The 21,627-nt window shown below is 38.6% G+C and overlaps 1 protein-coding gene across 1 annotated transcript in view; it reads left to right on the forward strand.

Moving 5' to 3' along the window:
* GRIK1 (glutamate ionotropic receptor kainate type subunit 1) overlaps window positions 1-21,627 on the forward strand; it is a 465,170-nt gene that overhangs the window by 436,745 nt on the left and 6,798 nt on the right. Inside the window, exons 15-16 of the mRNA XM_052636330.1 lie at window positions 1,456-1,681; window positions 8,927-9,177. Of these exons, the coding sequence (XP_052492290.1) occupies window positions 1,456-1,681; window positions 8,927-9,177 (477 nt within the window). The remainder of the gene's footprint in view (window positions 1-1,455; window positions 1,682-8,926; window positions 9,178-21,627) is intronic.

Below are 21,627 nucleotides of genomic sequence, written 5' to 3' on the forward strand. Positions count from 1 at the left end.
TCTTTGCACTTGCACAAGTAGCTCTTTATTATAAATTTAGCATTATCAGACTCTTCTAGGCTAAAATTACCCAACAAATTAGGCATTGACCCCAACCTCAAAAACACGCTTTTTCATGGTAACATGAACCCCAACTTTCAGATATCTCTGAGAGTGAGGAGTAATTCACACAGGCCTGATCATGACAAAATGGTTTCCATAACACACCAGTATCTAGAAGGTACTGTTTATTGAATTGCTATTTGTCTCATGAGACTTTTCTCAAGGGGCTCTTCAAATGCTTAACAACCCAAAATAAAGCCATCTGGCCTCCCTCAACTCATAAAGCCAACAGCATTAACCCAGGTCTTAAATAGATTTAGGAATTGAGTGAGCCCCCAGGAACACTTGAACATGAGTAACCACACTAGCATTGAATTCACAGATATTTCATTCATTGCTTATGACCACAAATCATGTTTTAAGCATCTTTACACTCCTGAGATGGTAAGATGATAAGCCCTGTGCCTGCCAAGGAAGTTCTCGTGTGTGTGTGTGTGTGTGTGTGTGTGTGTGTTTATGTGTGTGTGTGAGTGTGTGAGTGTGTATATGTGTGTGTGTACCATATACCACGTGTGAGCTAGAGACTGCTCGAAATTATCAGTAATTTCCCTAGTGTCTTTCATCTTTCAAATTAATACAGGGACGTGCTGATGCAAATGAAGACAAATACAGAAAAAAAAAAGGAATCAATATGGAAATTACAAAACAAAATGTAAACAAAATCATGCAACACTTTCAAATAAAAATTTAGTCCCCATTATCTAAAACATAATTGGGATTTAAAGCTAAGCATATACAAAAAAGGCATATAAGAAGACAGTAAGAAGAGTTTTCTGATCTGAATTTCAGTCTAAAACAGCATTTGCTCTAAGTTTTCTAGAAAAGATAAGAGTAATCAGCAGTTCTTTCATAAATAAAGCAGAGAAACTCTGGGTTGTATCCCAAAGCTCTCCCTGCAAAGGAATGTTAAAATTTACATACCAGAACAGTAAAACAATGCCTACTGAAGTTAAGTAGTTGAAGGCAATGGAATTAATGAATAGAGTCCTGGGGTGATCTAGTCACCCCTTAGCCCATGGGGCCTTGATGTCTTCTTAAGTGGCCAGAGTTCACTGGGCAAATGCTGTCATTGATACCAACATTGTCTCTTCCATTCTGAAATCAGCAAAAGGATCTTGAGGTAATGTCTTACATCAGTGGGGCAGGATCTCTTTTTTCTCCATAACTGCCTCAGTGCCCCCAAGGGTTTTTCCTTGACAACTACCAAACTGAAGTCCCAGGATCATCAATATTAGTTTCCTACCTAAAGAGAAAGAATCCTTCCTACACAGTTTGAATCCGTGGGGTTTCGAATAGCTTCAGGGCCTATTTTCTCAGCACTCTCTGCTGGCAGGTGTGTTTGTTTCCCTGCAGAAATCGAAGATATCCACCTATGAGAAGATGTGGGCTTTCATGAGTAGCAGGCAGCAGACTGCCCTGGTCAAAAACAGTGATGAGGGGATCCATCGAGTGCTCACCACTGACTATGCCCTGCTGATGGAGTCCACGAGCATCGAGTATGTGACGCAAAGAAACTGCAACCTCACCCAGATCGGGGGCCTCATTGACTCCAAAGGTTATGGAGTGGGAACGCCGATTGGTAAGAAAGACAAGGCAGTATCCAAAGTGGCGAATGTTAATTACAAAGTATAGAAGGGAATGGACTCAGATATATCTACTGCACATTCTGAGAAAGTCTACAGTTCCCTCCATGGACTAATCAAAACGGAAATGCCCGTACAGATCATAGACACGTTCGAATTAAAGAGTCCAAGATCTTCAATCTAATAAACTTTCAACTCATTATTTCTTTCAAGTTCTGCCACTGCATATATGTTTGAGGTCATAGATTTTATTATTTTACCCCAAATATTGTTCTAAATTAGCACTCATTACATTATGTTCTCCAATACATGCCTATATAGTTTTTTCCATATTAAATTTTACTAGAATACAGCAAAATTAACTAAGCATATAGATGACAAAGTTAAAGGGCTAGCGTTCCACGTAAGTAGAAAACAAAACTGTATCTATCAAAAGGAAGAGGTCAAAGATTAAATTATAATTTGCTCAGACAATATGCAGATTCAATCATTAATAACTATCTAAAATTTCCAAATAGTCTTTGTTGTTCAGTCCCTAAGTTGTGTCCAACTCTTTGCCACCCCATGGACTGGAGCACACTAGACTTCCCTGTCTTTCACTATCTCCCAGAGTTTGCTCAAACTCATGTCCATTGAGTCGGCGAGACCATCCAACCATTTCATCCTCTGTTGCCCCCTTCTCCTTCTGCCTCAATCTTTCCCAGCATTCAGATCTTTTCCAGTGAATCAGTTCTTCATATCAGATAGCCAAAGTACTGAAGCTTCAGCATCAGTCCTTCCAATGAATATTCAGGGTTGATTTCCTTTAGGACGGAATGGTTGGATCTCCTTGCTGTCCAAGGCACTCTCAAGAGTCTTCTCCAGCACCACAGTTCAAAAGTATCATTTCTTCAGTGCTCAGCCTTCTTCATGGTCCAACTCTCACATTCGTAGATTACTACTGGAAAAACCATAGCTCTGTGTGGACTTTTCTTGGCAAAGTGATATCTCTGTTTTTAAGATGCTCTCTAGGTTTGTCATAGCTTTCATTCCAAGAAGCAAATGTCTTTTAAATTTCCTGGCTGCAGTCACCATCCACAGTGATTTTGGAGCCCTGGAAAATAAAATCTGTCACTGTTTCCACTTTTTCCCCATCTATTTGCCAAATAGTCCTGCCCTTGATTTTGTACCACTTCACAGTCTAAGGTTATTGTTACCTTGTAGGCATACAGACCCACACAGCTGAGTCTTCCTGCATGTCTGAGATCTGGAACTATATTCTGTATTCAAGGGCCAATGGCTTCCCTATAGAAAACTCACCTATTTCCCTCACTTCAGAAACTGTATTGTGTAAGGTTCTGGTATGGTGGCAATCTGTTCTTCTCAAGTGAGTCAGCAGCAATTTTCTGATAAGCATTCCAAAGAGGAGGAATTGGAGGCCATCTTAGACCACTTGGTTAGTTCAATAAGAAATCATAAGTTACATCAGATAATTAAGGACCCAAGGTTGATTATTATTTATCTCTTTTGAAAAGGATTATCTGGTTCCCTCAACACTATACAGGGATCACAAACTCAGATGCTTACAGAGATCAAGCAGGCATAATTGAATAAAGCTTTGTGTGAAGAAGCCATAGGGAACAGTAGCAACCATGAAGAATTAGCGACTGCATGACTCATAAAGGGGTCAGCTGCCTTTCAGGTCAGTTGGTTGTGGGAATTCATACACAAAGTTGTTAAATCTTCTATTTCTCATGAAGAGAAAACAAGCAAATAGACTTCAGGTGAACTTTCCTGATGCTTTAAATTGGCAGCAAATTTATTTTTTCAAAAAGATTAAGTAGCCTGTATTCAATTTCTGATCTATACTAACTTGATTAACCAGATAAAGGTCAACTCTCTTCACCTTTTACTGTCAATACATAACCAATTTGATTCCATGTAATATATTTGGTGCTAGAAATATATGCAGAAAGACATTAACTATATTATTATTATTGTTATGCATGTCCTTTAAATAAATCAGCAGAATGATTGGGATAGGGAACAGGTGACTACCTTATTGCCCCTTTATTTATAATAACTTTTCCTGATGAAATGCCAATATTCAAGTGAAGTGAACACTTTTTCCCAACTGGTTACCTCTCCTTAAACTGTGCTCTTCAGGGAACTCAGTGGGATAGTCAGACATTAACTAAAAGGATACTATGCTTCTTTTTTTTTGAAAAGCAATGCCTCATCTCTCTAAGCCTTGTCACCTCATTTTAGATAATGGGGTGGAAGAAGCTAGATGTTATTATATATATAATATATACATTATATTCCATCACTGCAGGAGACCTGTGTTCGATCCCTGGGTCAGGAAGATCCCAAAGGAGGGAACGGCTTACCCACTTCAGTATTCTTGCCTGTAGAATTCCATGGACAGAGGAGCCTGGCAGGCTACATTCCATTGGGTCACAAAGACTCAGACAGGGCTGAGCACACAGGGATCAAACCCATGTCCCTTGCACTGGCAGGTGGATTCTTACCCACTGACCACCAGGGAATCCAATGTAGCATTTTGAAAATGACTATGCCACCATGTGAAGGAGGCTGACCCTGTGATAATTATCACTGTATTTTATATAATATGATATAAAGAGATTTAAATGTTCCAATTTAGTCTAACTTTTGCCAACATCATGCAGCATCTGACATACAAATTCCCAAATTGAGTTTTTCCCTTTCCCTCATGAAAAAAATAAATAAATAAAATACACACCAGGAATTTTTCATAGTGGTTATAAACCTGTCATGCTTTTAAAACAAAAACAATGAGGGAATAATTGGAACAGATGACAGACCTCAGAGAGAATGCATCCATTGGGAATACAGCTGTTGGATAAATTTGTGAGATGTTTCTTCTATGATGAATTGACTCTTTAAGAAAGATCAGTTTGCTATTCAGGAAGATTCATGCGTGTACATATATATTTTTTTCAAGTGACTTGTCATAAAGCACTTCCAATGTCACTCAGTCCATGTAAGCAACAACAACTGAAGCTAAAATATATTCAAATATAAAAAATTCCCACATACTTCTGGTCTTGCCCTGGCTGGCTCACTCAAGGCTCCAAGTTCCTTCTCACAGTCAACAATGGGCAAAATCATCTCAGTCACGACACAAAATTGAAAACTTTGTTTCTTACAGGCTCTCAGGACAGGGCTCTGGAAATGTTCCTCCTGAGGGATTTAAAATAAAACTTGAAGAGAATGAGAGCAGTTAAGGCTTAAACAGGTTACTAGGAAGCTGGAAATGACCTTCCTTGGAGACCAACTTTAAACAGAGATCCGATCTCATCTGTCTGAATTGTTTTAGGTACCATGCAGCCTGAAGGCAGAAGGAGAGCATCAGTCAATATTTACTGAGTGCCCACTGTGTATAGTGCCATGATTACTGCTGCAATTGTTACCCTATGATCATTCTCACATTCTTCAAACCACCTTTCTGTACATTCAAGTAAAGCTCTCATGATTCAAGTAAAGCTCACATACTATGAGTATGTTAAATGTGCTAATTTTGACACTAACCATTATTCTGGAGATGTTTAAACAAGCAGCCAATATCTTAATTTGGATTTTGTGAGTCATTTTCTCACCAGAAATCCACTTTTAACTGACAAGCCCAGAGAAGGCAATCGCAACCCACTCCAGTACTCTTGCCTGGAAAATCCCATGGACAGAGGAGCCTGGTAGGCTGCAGTCCATGGGGTCGCCAAGAGTCGGACACAACTGAGCGACTTCACTTTCACTTTTCACTTTCATGCATTGGAGAAGGCAATGGCAACCCACTCCAGTGTTCTTGCCTGGAGAATCCCAGGGACGGGGGAGCCTGGTGGGCTGCTGCGTATGGGGTCGCACACAGTCGGACATGACTGAAGCAACTTAGCAGCAGCAGCAGCAGCAGCAACTGACAATCTAACTCCAAAACACTTTGATCTTTTTTTAAACATTTGCTTAAAACTTTTACTTTTGTATTGGGGTATAGCTGATTAACAATTTGTGATATTTTCAGGTGAACAGTGAAGGGACTCAGCCATACAAATATATGCATCCATTCTCCCCAAAACTTCTCTCCCATCCAGACTGCTACATAACATTGAGCAGAGTTCCCTGTGCTATACAGTATGTCCTTTTGGTTGTCCATTTTAAATATAGCAGTGTGTACACGACCATCCTAAATTCCCTAACTACTGCTTCCCACCATCCTTCCCCCCTTGGCAATTGTAAGTTCATTCTCTAAGCCTGTGAGTCTCTTTCTGTTTGTAAGTCAGTTCAATTATATCATTTCTTTTTAGGTTACACATATGAAGGATGTCATATAGTATTTCTCCTTCTCTACATTTTGATTTTCTTTTAAACTTGATTTTGAGGTACTGACAATGACTTTAGGAAGTCTTGGAAGGGATGGAAAAAATGATAAATGCCACAATATTAATCTTCTGCTTTTTAACCATGCCTTAGAACATAAGATACAAGTGAGAGAGGGGTAGGTAACATGGGGTGGGGGTGGTGGAGGGAGAAGCGTGAATGAATACAACACTAAGAAAGAGTCAGGAGAATTAAGTTCTTGACTCTGCCAGTAGCTATTATTTTCACCCATATTTTCACATCCTAATTTTCTTCAGTTCTAAAAATAAGTGGATTGGATAATATGGATTCTAAGATCTTTTCTTTCAATCCCAAAGAAAGGCAATGCCAAAGAATATTCAAACTACTTCACAATTGCACTCATCTCACACACTAGCCAAGTAATGCTCAAAAGTCTCCAAGCCAGGCTTCAGCAGTACATGAACTAAGAACTTCCACTTGTTCAAGCTGGATTTAGAAAAGGTAGAAGAACCAGAGATCAAATTGCCAACATCTGTTGAATCATAGATAAAACAAGAGAATTCCAGAAAAACATCTACTTCTGTAGTATTGACTATGCCAAAGCCTTTGACTATGTGGATCACAATAAACTGTGGAAAATTCTGAGATGGGAATACCAGACCAACTTACCTGCCTCCTGAGAAACCTGTATGCAGGTCAAGAAGCAATAGTTAGAACCGGGCATGGCACAACAGACTGGTTCAAAATTAGGAAAGGAATATGTCAAGGCTGTATATTGTCACCCTGCTCATTGAACTTACATGCAGAGTATATCATGCGAAATGCCAGGCTGGATGAAGCACAAGCTGGACTCAAGATTGCCAGTAGAAATATCAATAACCTCAGATATGAAGATGACACCACCCTTATGGCAGAAAGGGAAGAGGAACTGAAGAGCCTCTTGATGAAGATAAAGCAGGAGAGTAAAAAAGCTGACCTAAAACTCAACATTCAGAAAACTACAATCATGGCAACCAGTCCCATCATTTCATGGTGAATAGATGGGGAAACAATGGAAAGAGTAAGAGACTTTATTTTCTTGGGCTCCAAAATCAGTGCAGATAGTGACTGCAGCCATGAAATTAGGACGCTTGCTCCTTGCAAGGAAAGCTATGACCAACCTAGACAGCATATTAAAAAGCAGAGACATTATTCATCTAGTCAAAGCTATGTTTTTTCTAGCAGTTATGTACAAATGTGAGAATTGGACCATGAAGAAAGCTGAGTGCCAAAAAATTGATGCTTTTGAACTATGGTGTTGGAGACGACTTTTGAGAGACCCTTGGACTGCAAGGAGATCTAACCAGTCAATTTTGAAGGAAATCAGTCCTGAATATTCACTGGAAGGACTGATGCTGAAGCTGAAGCTCCAATACTTTGGTCACTTGATGCGAAGAACTGACTCATTGGAAAAGACGCTGATGCTGGGAAAGACTGAAGGCAGGAGGAGAAGTGTAGGAGAAGGGGATGACAGAGGATGAGATGGTTGAATGGCATCACTAAGTCGATGGACATGAGTTTGAGCAAGTTCTTCCGGGTGTCAGTGATAGGGAGGCCTGGTGTGCTGCAGTCCATGGGGCTGCAAAGAGTCAGATATGACTGAGCAACTGAACTGAATTGATGGAAGCTCTCTTCTGGTTCTAAGAGGCCATATTTTCTTCTTCTTCTTTTTTTTTTTTCATTTTTCTTTTTCCACCAAGAAGAATGTTAAAGTTTACAGAAAGACCTAGAGTGTACTACTTTCTTACTGAGTAGAATAAAAGCTTACAAAAACTCTTAGCACCCAAGGAGAAATTTAATAAAGAAATTTTACACTCTTTTTTTTACTCTTCCTTTGCTCTGATTAACATAGGGATCCAGTATTGGGCAAGCTGTGGCTGCAGCAAGATGATATTGATGCTCTCTACTCATAAGAGAATTAAAAGTCCAATGGCATTGCTAGAAGATAGAGTATAAATAATATCAATAAAGTACTTGCAAACTTTCTAAATCTAGCTGTGTTTTGTGAGACCTTTGAATTATTCAAAACCTGCTTTTAATAGTATCTTAATAAGTGTATTAGTCAGTATGAACTAATTACTCTGCAAGTCTGTAATGGCCAAGGCAATAAATACTTATTTCTTAACTTTGTTATCATCCAGTAGCAGACTGAGAGAGGGATTCTGCTTCATTCAGTCATCCTGGGACCCAAGCCCTTTCTAACCAGTGGTTCCACTATCCCTAGTGTCTTAAAATTGTTTCCTCCTTGCTGAGTATTTGAGGAAAGAGAGGGAGACAGTAGAGGATCATGTTGGGAGGATTCATGAGACAGGACTGGGAATAGTCATACAGCACTTTAGCTCCCAGTGGCTAGAAATTGGTCAGTCACCACAAGGCATGGTAAAGGAGACTAGGAAATGTCTAGCTACTCCCATAGGAAGAAGAAATGGCACAGGTGATCATCTGGCCGAGCTGTCATAATATTAGACATCCAAAAGCCTAGAAAAAATGGAATTGAAATGCTGAAATTCTCTAATGTGGGTAAAGATTCATAGGAAACTCACCAGAAACAACAGGATGTCATGGAATTCCCAGCTCAGCTGTTCCTAACTTAAAAGGAACAATCTGGGTAATAGCTCATCTCAGCATGTCAGCTTTGTCCTTTCCAATTATTTAGATCCTTCAAAATATAGGATTGAGCTTCCTTGCCCTTTGTTGGCCAATTTGTAGACTGAGGTTTTTCCAATAGCTGTGAGTAGTTACCTCTAAGACAGCTGTAAGTTACCTGTAAGTAACCTCTAAGATGATAACCCTTCTTTGCATCTTCTTCAACCTTTTGGTAACCAATATCCAAATATCCCCACTTACAGGCTCTCCTTACCGGGATAAAATTACTATTGCTATTCTTCAATTACAAGAAGAGGGGAAACTGCATATGATGAAAGAAAAATGGTGGCGGGGAAATGGCTGTCCAGAAGAAGACAACAAAGAAGCCAGTGCTCTGGGAGTAGAAAATATTGGGGGCATCTTCATTGTTCTGGCTGCTGGATTGGTCCTTTCTGTATTTGTAGCCATTGGAGAATTTATTTACAAATCCCGAAAGAACAATGATATTGAACAGGTGAGTCATCTCTTTCTAAGATGGGTTAGTTTGGGGTTTGTGCTCTCTGTCTTAAGCTTAGGGGTATTAAGGATGCTTCCCCTTTTCATAATAGTCTATTGAATCAGATGCCAAGAAGAGCCATTTTTGAATTAGAGCAAAGAGCTCTTGAATCCCTGCCAGGTGCTGCTGGCACTGTAGGCCCATCATTTATTAATGAGAAGAAGGAAGCACCTTATACACTAAATCCAATTAGCACTTTTTGAAATGACAGTGCAAAAATTTCAACCTCGGTTAATTTCCTCAACAGTTGTTTGCTCTTAAGATAGAAACCCTAGATAGAGCAAGGAAGAAATAAATCCCGAATTAGAAAAGTTATAAAAAAAAAAAAAACCTTTGAGAGAAATGTTAGCATCTCCTTAGTTTCAGGACCGAGCACATGTACTAATGCAAAGCAGTCTATATAAAGATATAAATGCAATAGTTTGAAACTGAACATTACCTCTATCAAAGTGTGTTTTGCAAAAGAATAGTTCACAAAAAATGATAAACAATACAGGATGACAATAAAATATGAAAAATTTTATTTTTCCAAATTAGGATTATGGTTGGTTTTTCAACAGTCAACCCTTTTTGCCTGTTAATTTTAGCTTTGATGAAAAATCACACCAAGAATTTGCCCTATTCTGAGTTAGAGAATGGTGATTAAAGATAATTCCTTCATAAACCTATGAGAATAAACTAAACACATAGCTCATGCCCACTGTAGAGCATCTGGTACCCAGTGAATTTAAAAATAGTTAGAATTTTGAAACTATGCACTATTAATGACAGTGCTAATTTAAGGCTCAACTATCAATGTCTTAAAATCCTTAACAACTTTAGAACACAGGGCTCTACATTTCCATTTTGCTCTGGGCCTTCCAAATAATGTACCCAATTCTGATTAATAATCTGAGTCCCACTTTCTTTAAGTGGAAACATCTCCAAAGATGAGGATGATTGATTGCAACCTAGTTTCATCATGAAAATTTTCCCGAAATTACAAGGCAATTGTGAGAACATTAAGCACCACTTTCCTAGACCTTGTTAGAGAAAACTGTCCTTAACTAAAAGGGAGAATGGACTGATCTGCTTTGTTTTAACTTTCAATTTGCTCTTGAGGTGTCTTGTTTTATGCAACTAATTTGAAAATTAAAAGCTTGTATATGTTATGCTTTAATGTGCTTCTCATAATTGTCATTTGATTTAAATTTTCATTTAAACACTCATTTTTTTGCTTCTGATTTATTCATTTTTTCTATATTTTTCTCATTTCTTTTGCATGCAAGGCTTTTTGTTTCTTTTATGGACTGCAGTGTAAGCAAACCCATCCAACCAACTCCACTTCTGGAACCACTTTATCTACGGATTTAGAATGTGGCAAATTAATTCGAGAGGAGAAAGGGATTCGGACACAGTCCTCAATTCACACTGTGTAATCATTTTTTTTAAAAAAAGAAGGTGTACCTCAGTAGAAACTGTTTCTGCTAATTAGTGTTGTTGATGATATCTGTGTCTACTAAACATAAATAGCCATAACCCCTACCCTTGTTTTAAGATAGCAAAACTCACGTACTCTGAACATTGAATTCAATGCACTAGAAACACATGTGCATTTGATGTTGAAACAGAGGTATGTTAGATGTATACAGACTCCAAAATATGTGCATTTGCAGCAATTTGCTATACCCTTGAGAGAATGGTTATCTTAGTTGTATTTTCATGTATTAAGATTAAGCAACTTTTTCCTCATACAAAAGTAGGTTCAGCCATTCAGCAGTGCAAAGCATGAAAACAAATTGTTATTTTGTGGCCGTCTTCATCTTTGTGAAACTTTTCTCCTCTTTCTTTCTCCCTGTACCATACGCTCTGTAAAGCCACACTTTGCAACTATCTAGAGCCCCATCTTTTCATAACTTCTTAACAATGTTAATTTTTAATTCAAATTGAGTCTACTATTTGAAATGTATCATTGACACAGAGATTCAAAGATGTGTTAGATTTTAAAGATACAAAAAAGAGACTTAGAAAATGAAAACTAAACTTGAAACCTCAGGTACCACAGAGGAAGAGCATTGGCTTCCCTGGTGGCTCAGAGGGTAAAGCATCTGCCTGCAATGCGGGAGCCCTGGGTTCAATCCTTGGGTGGGAAAGATTCCCCTGGAGAAGGAAATGGCAACCAGCTCCAGTATTCTTGCCTGGAAAACCCGATGGATGGAGAAGCATGGTGGGCTATAGTCCATGGACTTGCAAAGAGTCAGACACGACTGGGCAGCTTCACTTTCACTTTCAGGAAGACATAACATAGTCAAAGATGATCCCTGAGTAGGGATCTTTCAAGTAACATTTATTTGTAGAAATTGACAGTCTTCTGTAGGTTCAGATAGATAGTATGTTCAGTCTTTAAAGAACTGTGATTTTTCAAGCTATAGATTATTTTTTGCAACCTCCGAGCAAATTCCTAAGCTAGAAATTAATGCCTAGCCTCTTGTATTTTCCACTCACTCAGCCTCTTTCTTTGCACTGATGAACATCTTTTCACAAGATGTTATTTTATTCCCACCCTACTCATCCAGGATAGAATGGTTGTTTTTGTAGCAATCTTTCTGAGCCTTGCTGCTTTCACACTCATTTCTCTGGATCCTTTGCCATTTTCAATTCCTTCCAAGTATACTAGGGAGAAGGACAAGGAGAAGAAAATAGAGGAAAAAAAATTCCACTATACATTAGTTACAGATCTCTATAAATTTATTTTCCATCTGCATTCAAATGCTGTAAGTAATTTTCACTCTAACTGAGCATGGTGACATAGAAAGCCAACAACATACTTAATTTGTTGTGACAAAAGCTGCTTGCTGTCCCTCTGAGCTTGTTTCCTCTTCACAATGAATAGGGGATTTGAAGATGCTTTTCATCTTCCCTCAATACAGGATCCATCTGTCTTTCTTCTCCTTAATGGGGTTACCTTTGGACATGTGAAGTGATCCCCCAAAATATATTTCTCAGAAGTAGACATAGGCCATCTGTGCAATCATGTACCTTTTTGCCTTCCCTTTGCTTAGCTTTAAATGGGTTCCAATTTTTGAATCGCAAGTCTCTTCAATCAACTCTGTATTTCTCTAGTAAAGTATGTTCAGGAAAGTTGACTCTTGCCCTGATTGTTTCTCGGTTTTGGTTTCTTCTTTAAATAAATATACTTTTAAGAAAATATCCATAAATTACACTAAGATTTATTAGTATTTATTTAGGTAAAAGCAACATACTGTTTGCCCTAAGTCAGAGTTCACATCCTCATAATAATAATAAAAAAATCAAATATTGGGATAAACATTATATAATTCATAATTCATTGATTCTATATATAGAAACCACAAATTACATAAATTTATTTTCCCAAGGACTATATATAATAAACCAAAAATGCTACTCGAAAAGTTCAAGGGTTATATATGAGGTATAGATGATCAGGATTAATGGTAACAAAACTTACCTTTCTATACAGAATATCATTTAAAAGTATGATTCAGAGGTTTGGATAAAATTAATATTTATGTACTACCTCACACTGTAAATAGCTTCCCAGGTGGCCCTAGTGGCAAAGAACCCATCTGCCAATGTAGGAGACCTGAGAGACACAGGTTCGATCCCTGGGTCGGAAAGATCCCCTGGAAGAAGACATGGCAACCCACTCCAGTGTTCTTGCCTGGAGAATCCCAGGGACGGGGGAGCCTGGTGGGCTGCCGTCTATGGGGTCACACAGAGTCAGACACGACTGAAGTGACTTAGCAGCAGCAGCAGCAGCAGTGTTAGTTTAATCCTTTCCACAATTTTATTTCAGCTTGACTAACAGTTGACTCTGAAATAGACATGAGACAGTGACCCAGAGTCCTAGAAGAGACTCTTAAAACAGTCTCTTAGAAGAGAATTTTCTAAAGCAGCCAAACTTAGGTTCAGGTTCTAGTGGAGCCACATACTGAATGTCTATAGACAAGTAACTGAATTTCTCACAGCCTTGGTTTCTTATATGTAATAGGGGGGTATAGTTTCTAGGTCATATGGTTGTATTAAAGGCATGTTTGTGGAAATGACTTTCATTAGCCAAATCTCAAATTAGAGTTTCATGGTTGAGTAACCAGTTGAACACCAGGAAAAATGTCCCTTTACTACATAACATTTCAGTATGTTTAATATGTTAGGATGCATTGAGAATTTGCAACAAGTTGGAAAAGTATCCAGCACTTCCCAAACCTGTAGTGATCTAAAGCATACTCTTATGTCTATAATAGGCACTCAGGTTGTTGCCATTTCTCGATTCTAGAGGTAGGATCATTAATTCCAAGCAAGATACATTTAGCATTAAATATTTAATAAACCCTCTCTAGAGAAGAAGAAACTGTGCACATCTTGGGGGTAGAAATGCCATTATATTCAAATGATGATCTTCCTGTTTAGCTGTAAGTGGTAGGATACTCAAGATACTCAGGTAGGTAAGTTTCCTGCTCTGTCTCGTGACTTGTCCTTCCCTTGAGAAACTGCCCTTCATTTCAGACCCTGGTTTCTTACCTTCTCCTCTATCTTCTTTCATACATGCTCTCAGACAACCAATTCTGCCATCGAGTAAATAACCAATAAGCCCACAATGACTCCAGGAGAAGTCATTGCATTTTAAGTGAATTTAGAAAAAAAAAAAAGAGAGAGAGAGAGAGAAAGAGAGAGAGAACTTGAACAAACAAGAAAATTTTCAATCTCTATTTTTCATGTCGCTGGTTTTCAGACTTCAGTGTACATCAGAATCAACTGGGGAAATTATTTAAAATACAAAGTATATAGTTTGCACCTCCAGAGATTCCTCCACAGTGAAAATAGCCCAGGACTTGGAATTTTTAACTAAATCTGATCATGAATGCTTAAAAGTAGTTGTGCACATTAGTTTACATAAAAATAGCTCAAATACAGCAGTTTTTTCTAAAATTAGACCATGTACATGACTTTTCTTTCAAATCATCTTCAAAACAAGGATCATTTTTCAAAGTATTTTTTCTTAAGTGAATTTTTTCTCAACAATCCAAAAAACAGTTGTTTTACTTTAAAGTAGTTGGTAAACATGAGTTTTTATTAAAATTTATTTGAATATAGCAGTGTGACTTCAAATTAGACAGGAAATGTGAGTTTTTACTAACACTGGCAGATTATCTGTGGATTATACTCTGAGAAGGGCTTCTCAGGTGGCACTAGTGGTAAAGAATCCACCTGTCAATGCAGGAGACACAGACAGGAAGATCCCCTGGAGCAGGAAATGGCAACCCTCTCCAGTATTCTTGTCTGGAACATCCCATGGACAGAGGAGCTTGGCAGACTACAGTCCATGGATCACAAAAGAGTCAGACACAACTGAACAACTGAACACACACAAGATACCCAGAGAAACATTGTTTAAAGTTAGGAAGTGAGCAGGAACTATGGAGCATGTAATGTTGTCTAATTTATTTCTTAACAAGCTTGTATAGCCTCAATACAAGCTTTTACCTTTTGCAATAAGGCAAAAAAATAAAGCTTGTTTTGTTTCAGACTAAAATTATAAATTGAATTATTTTAAAGCTTTTCCAGCAAAATTGGAACTAGCCAAGGAATACATGGTGGATAGAGACTGTGACTTTAGGAAAATCAGCTAGATTATATGACTGTAAACCTATCCAAGGAAAACTATTTCCAAATACCTCAGTGCATTTGCCACACATTATCTTATGTTCTATATGAGCCATCTGGGCAAAGCAGCAAAATAATGAATCCCAATTAGTTTCCAAACCCATGACCCTTGTGCTCTAAGGTCTATTTCCTAGTAAGCAATTTAAAAGCAGCCTGAACAGCCTTGAAAAGCAAAAGGGAAACAAAGCATTCTTACTTCTTGTACTATTTTCTGCACATCTAACTGTGTCAAATGGCATTATTAATTAACTCTTATAGATAATGAAAAATTTCTGCTCGACGCTGCAGTTTTAGTTTGCCTTTAGCAGCCATCTCATTATGCTTCTGACAGTTATAGAATTTTATGTCCAGATGCACAGGCATATTAAAATCATTTTTGCTTTCTAAATCTTCTCCACAGAGACTGGTATCACGGAAAGTGGGATTCTCCCTTAAGTTTTCAAAGAAATTCTATTTGTAAAGAGAAGGGCATTCTTGTGATAGAAAACCAATGATACAAATGTGTTATGTGGTTTCCATACCCTGCAGAATCTAAGCTTCATCGTTGTCAGCCCAAATATGGCTAATTGGCCACACTGCTCTGCAATGCATTTCCGCATCACAATGTATACGTCCAGATATACACACAAAAACAATGAGTAAAACCTGAGTGATGTAATGAAGCCACTGTAGTTCTCCTTAGTGATTATAATTTTAAATTTAGCTTAGCCAGAATTTTCTTTCTTTTTTTCAACTGGAGTGGTCAGACTTCAAATACTCAGGTTTTTCAACTTCAAATAAGGTTTCCCTGATCACTTAGTCTTTACCAAACATAAGAGCTGAAAAACACTACTGTCTATAGATAACCTAACACAATTTGGTAATTTTGTTTTCTCACTGAAATTTGGCACATTATCAGATGCTTCCAAGCCATCCTTGACTTTATTTCTTCTATAGTCTGATTAATTTACTTAGCAAGTGATTTGGAGAAGTCTCTCTAATCAGGTTATTTCTGTTAATTGTGCAAAGAAGCTTTTCTTTGCCTGGAAACCCAAACATTCATTAATTAACAGAGAGGCCAAGAAGCAATTAGCATCCATTTAGAAATAACTTTTCCAGTGTACAGGTTGACACTACCATGTAAATCAACCCCTGAAAGACATCTGTGGCCCAAAGGAAAGGTGACTTGGGAACCACGAGCCAAGAATTCAGGTCCCTGGACCTCTGCTGAATCACTGTGTCTCTAGGCAAGGCACTGTATAATACTTCCCCCCTCCTCAACTTGGTCATCTGTCGAATGAGGGGGTTGCAGTTAAAACTCTCTTCCAACCATGGCATTTTTAAAATTCTCTTAGAAAGTGGGAAGAAAATTAAAGTGTAGAAGCAGAGGAGAAAAAAGCTTGGAGAATATAATATGTGTGTGTGTATACATATATACGCATATATACATATATGTGTGTATACATACGTGCATGCATGCATGTGTGTTCAGTTGTGTTCAACTCTTTGCGACCCCATGGACTGTAAACGGCCAAGTTCCACTGTCCATGGGATTTCCCAGTCAAGAATACTGGAGTGAGTTGCCATTTCCTACTCTAGGGGATCTTCCCAACCCAGGGATTGAACCCACCTCTCCTCCAGTTCCTACATTGGATTCTTTATGATTTGCACCACCTGGGAAGCCTGTATATGCATGTGCACATATGTATACACATTAACATATATATATATATATATATAAATATATATTATATCAGTTCAGTCACTCAGTTGTGTCTGACTCTTTGCATCCCCGTGGACTGCAGCACACCAGGCCTCCCTGTCCATCACCAATTCCCAGAGCTCAAACTCATGTCCATTGAGTCAGTGATACCATTCAACCATCTCATCCTCTGTCATCTCCTTCTCTTCCTGCCTTCAACATTTCCCAGCATTGGGGTCTTTTCTAAAGAGTCAGTTCTTCACATCAGGTGGCCAAAGTATTGGAGTTTCAGCCTTGGCATCAGTCCTTCCAATGAATATTCAGGATTGATTTTTTAGGATTGACAGATTTGATATAATAAATATTACATATATATGTATATATATTTATTAAATTGTGTAGTTATGTTGAACATGTTAAATTCTTGTCATAAACAGAATTACTTTGCCTTTTCAATACTTGGGGTAGAGTGGTTCTGGATATAGAAAAAAATAGCTATCATGGCATTATAGAGTGAGAGGGTTCTCATCGAATAAATCATAAATGAGTCATTAAAAATACAGTAAAGATTATAGAAGTAGAATCCTTTTTTTACTTTGGTGACACTATAGACTAGGCATAAAAAAGGGGGAAAAAAGGAAAATAAAGGAATTGTACCTAGGGAGTTATTCAGAGTTATGGAACTGATTACAGCCTCAATCCCAATTCTAGAAAGAAGAAGTTCAGGGGGCTGCAATGCCCAGGAAAGTCTCTAATCTTTAAGTGAAATTTAAGTAATTCTGCTAAAGAGACACAAAGGGAAGCAAAGGAAAGGCTGATGTGCTTCTTTTTACACTGATTTTATCCCTACCTTCCTTCACCATCAACATCAAGGTTTTTATATGCGTTTCTCCCAAACTAGAGATGACTCAACATCTTATGTTTTCAATTTTACATGGATTTTACAAACTTGGAGAATAGACAAAAATCTTAAAAACTATGGCTTTTGATCTCAAGATCTAGGTGTTTTGTTGATTGAATTAGTTGTTTGAATTCAAAAAGTCTAGCTCTTAATTAGCAAAAACTAAAACCCAGAGGGTCAAGGTTGAGATCCATGGGGTCGCAAAGAGTGGGACACAACTGAGCAACTGAACAATGTCGAGGTTGAGGAAATATGCATAATACATACTTTTCTACCTCTTTTCCCAATCCCTGACCAGTTCTTGACCACTAGGAAAGACAAAACTGGAGGGAAATCATTACCTTTAAATGCTATTCAAATCCCTGAAAAGGGCTCTCATTATCATCCCTGAGTCAAGCCCCAGGTTGGAGCGACAGAAAAGCAGAAACATTGGAAAATCTCAGGGGAATCCTGAACAGAAAGTGTCATTGTTGGGTTCATGGTATGTAACGCAGGAGGTGGGCAGACTTGTAGAGAAATCATACATCCAACAGTATGGCAAAATATCAATGTCTAGGCAGTGAGCCTTAAAGTGCATTCAGAGTCCTGCTTAACCTCAGAGCATGCCAGGGCAAGCATCCAAAAATCCATGGCCCTTCCCAACCAGGAGCCTTGTGGAAGGCCTGAGAGAACCAGTGGATCAGGAGACTTGAGGTTGGAGTGGAAACAATTCTATACGTAGTCCTGATATGGAGACCACAGTGGGAACACAGGGGATCTCAGAGAATGTGGCAGAGATAGAGAGCAGCAACCATGCTCTGTTTTAAACCATGCTCTGGCAGGCCCAGTCATATATGATGGATCCAGAAGGCTCTAAACATTTACAACTCCAAGTACCTTCTTTTTTCTCCTTTGAAACACCTGACTATTGTAATTAATAGCTTCAAAGACAGCAATGACTTCTATAGATCCATACAAGTTCATTTAAGAACTCTAAGCTGCAACTTTGACTATTTTTTTCCCCCTGTGTCAACCCTACCCTGAGGGCAATGTATATGAAAGCTCTTGCTTTAGAAGTAGAAAAAAAGAGGCTGAGATATAGAAGAACTGGTAAAAGCACATAGATTAGTATCCAAATGTTCTGCCTTGGTGCTAACTTCGTATTTCAAAACTTTCTATGAAATCATCACTAATGTTAGAGGGAAATAAACGTCCCTATATCCTGAGACAGGGGTCCCCAGTCCCTGGGCCACACAGCAGGATTAAGTTGGGGGCAAGCGAGCGAAACTGCCTCTGTCTCTCGTATTGCAGGCGGATTCTTTATCAGCTGAGCCACAAGGGGAGCCCATCTGTATTTACAGCCACTCCCTACCTTTTGCATTGCCGCCTGAGTTTCACCTCCTGTCAGATCAGCAGCGGTATTAGATTAGCATGAACCCTGCTGTGAACTCTGCTTGTGAGGACTCTAGGTCGTGTGCCCTAGAATCAACCCTCACCCAATTTTTCTTGGAAAAAAATGTCTTCCGTGAAACCAGTCTCTGGTGCAAAAATGGCTGGGAATGGCTGCCCTAAGAGCTTGGGGATTGTGGACTGTCACACCAAGTAAAAAGAGAGAGAGAAGAAATGACATCCCACACTATACTTACATTTAATGTAATGGAAGGAAAAAAAAATTCTAAATAAAATCCTTAAATAAAAATGAACCCAAGAAAGATGATTTGTGTGTTTGGTGCCATCAAGTAACCCTGTGTCCCCCATGGATACATATATATATATTTTAGTTTAAAGGCCTCGGATAAGAAACAAGGAATTCCAGAGCATGCCTTCATGCAAGAAATTCGAAGCTTAAATCTAGAATCTGAGAGAGCTAAAATGTCAGCAGAAAGCCTCAGGTCTGGGAACAAAAATGAAATACAGAAGAAAAATGGTAAAAGGACATAAAGATGGTGAAAGTATGGCATTAAAGGAGCTAGGAAACATGAACTATTGGCATCTATGTGCTACAGACAAAGCAAGAGAAGACAGGCCTCTAGGGACTGGCACCTATGAAGAGCCAGTTTAAAGCATAAAAAATGCAATGAAGCAGTCTGTGAAAGCAGTAGCTGCTGAGTCACAGGTGAGGAGAAGGGTGGGGGCCACACTTTCACATTTTCATTCAGTGTTGAAATGTCCTCCACTTGAGAGTTTTGGTGCAAACTCAAAGGAGAACCAACTTCCTCATGAGCTTCAGGGCACAATTCATCATAACCACTATTATGGAAGCTACCATGGTGACTCTCAACCTCACAGATCTGTTTTTGTTTTTGCTTTTAACTCCAAGGATGGTCACATAAAAGAGGACCCAGGGTTTCCGAACAAACTCAGAAAACTGATAAAACCAGAATGATGATGCTCAAATTTTGAGTTCTGGGACACAGGAACTGCACACAAAGACAGTGCATGTATTTTTCCTCTAAGACTCTCCTTTCTGTACTTAGTGTGGAATAATTGAAGCCTGATCTCTGTTTTCAAATCATCAATTATCTTGAGAAGTAAAACACTTGTGCAGATAGGCAACCAGACTTTCCAAAACCTTAAGATAGCAAGCTCATGAGCAGGAGTCTTCTGTCATGTTCCTTGAAAACCTTCTGGATTCTAGGTCCAGAACATATTGAACATAGTAGGTTTACATCCACACGAGACCTGAGAGTTTAATAATATTAAAGGATGTGAATGCTTAGTCCTTGTTAAGAAAAAAATTACTGAGACACTGCCTCTGCTGACCGAGAAAACAATCACAATAGTAGTAATAATCACATTATTTCTCAGCAAAGTATTCCCTACTATATCTCCTGATATTCTATATTTTTCTAAGAATGGTTTTACAGCAAGACTTCAAATCGCAGCTTGCCTTTAAGTTAAAGCCTATATATAAAATTAAAGATTTTTGTAGCAGTAAAATGACTTTAATATTACCAATATCATTCTCTTCTTCTAAGCATAAGGTGAAAATTTATTACCCAGTGTTACAGATTACTTCAAGTGTCGTTGAATAAGGAGTCTAATAAATTAAAGGGAGAAAACTATACAAAATGTAAAACCTATATTATATTCTTGGGTAGGCCCGACCTTCTAAAAAATAATGTGTCAGAAAAACCCTTGAAGTTATGTATTCAAAGTAGTTCCCCTAAACAGTACTAAAGAATGAAAGCACTGAATGCATAAAAATGGAATATATAATGAGAAATCAACCTGATATTCACACCCTGATGCCAAGTTTGCAACCAATATGAAAGCCTGTCCCAGATGGCTTAGGCTGGGTTCTTTCAATATTGTAAACAAAAATCAAATCCAGGCACACAACTTTTCCTATGATGTAAAAAACATTCCCCACCTTAGGTTTTTGTTTTTATGTTTTCCTGACGCATTTTATTTTAGTTACAAAAGGAGAGCTTAATTAGCTCCTCCCAATCCTTGCAGGAGGTATTTGCAATAATAGGATAAAGGTGTCAAGAGAGGATAATTTATGTTCAGATGCACACTGAGGTGAAGTGAAAGTCGTTCAGTCATCTACAACTCTTTGCAACCCCATGGACTACACAGTCCATGGAATTCTCCAGGCCAGAATACTGGAGTGAGTAGCCTTCCCCTCCTCCAGCAGATCTTCCAGACACAGGAACCAAACCATGGTCCCCTGCAATGCAAGCGGATTCTTTACCAACTGAGCTATCAGGGAAGCTGTACCAAGAAATCAATTATCGGGGTTAACCCAAAGAAGTTGCCATGTAGTCAGCAATTATAAAGGGAAACAAGCCAGAAAAGAAGGTAAAACAAGGCAGGAGAAGGGAAGGAAAGGGGAGTTGATGGGAACACACCATACATACCGAAGAAGTGTACAAGAGGAACGACTTTCTGCAAGATAGAGCAGTATCTCCTTTTTTAAAACCTTGGGATGTAGTTGCTTTACAATGTCTTACTGATTTCTGCTGTACAACAATGTGAATCGACTATGTGTATACATATGTCCTCTCCCTCTTGAGCCTCCTCCTACCCTACCCTGCCCCACTCCACCCCTCTAGGTCATCACAGAGCACTGAAGTGAACTCCCTATGCTCTGCAGCATGGAGAAGGCGATGGCACCCCACTCCAACACTCTTGCCTGGGAAATCCCGTGGACGGAGGA

The sequence above is a fragment of the Budorcas taxicolor genome, chromosome 1, assembly GCF_023091745.1.
Source record: "Budorcas taxicolor isolate Tak-1 chromosome 1, Takin1.1, whole genome shotgun sequence".
NCBI lineage: Eukaryota > Metazoa > Chordata > Mammalia > Artiodactyla > Bovidae > Budorcas > Budorcas taxicolor.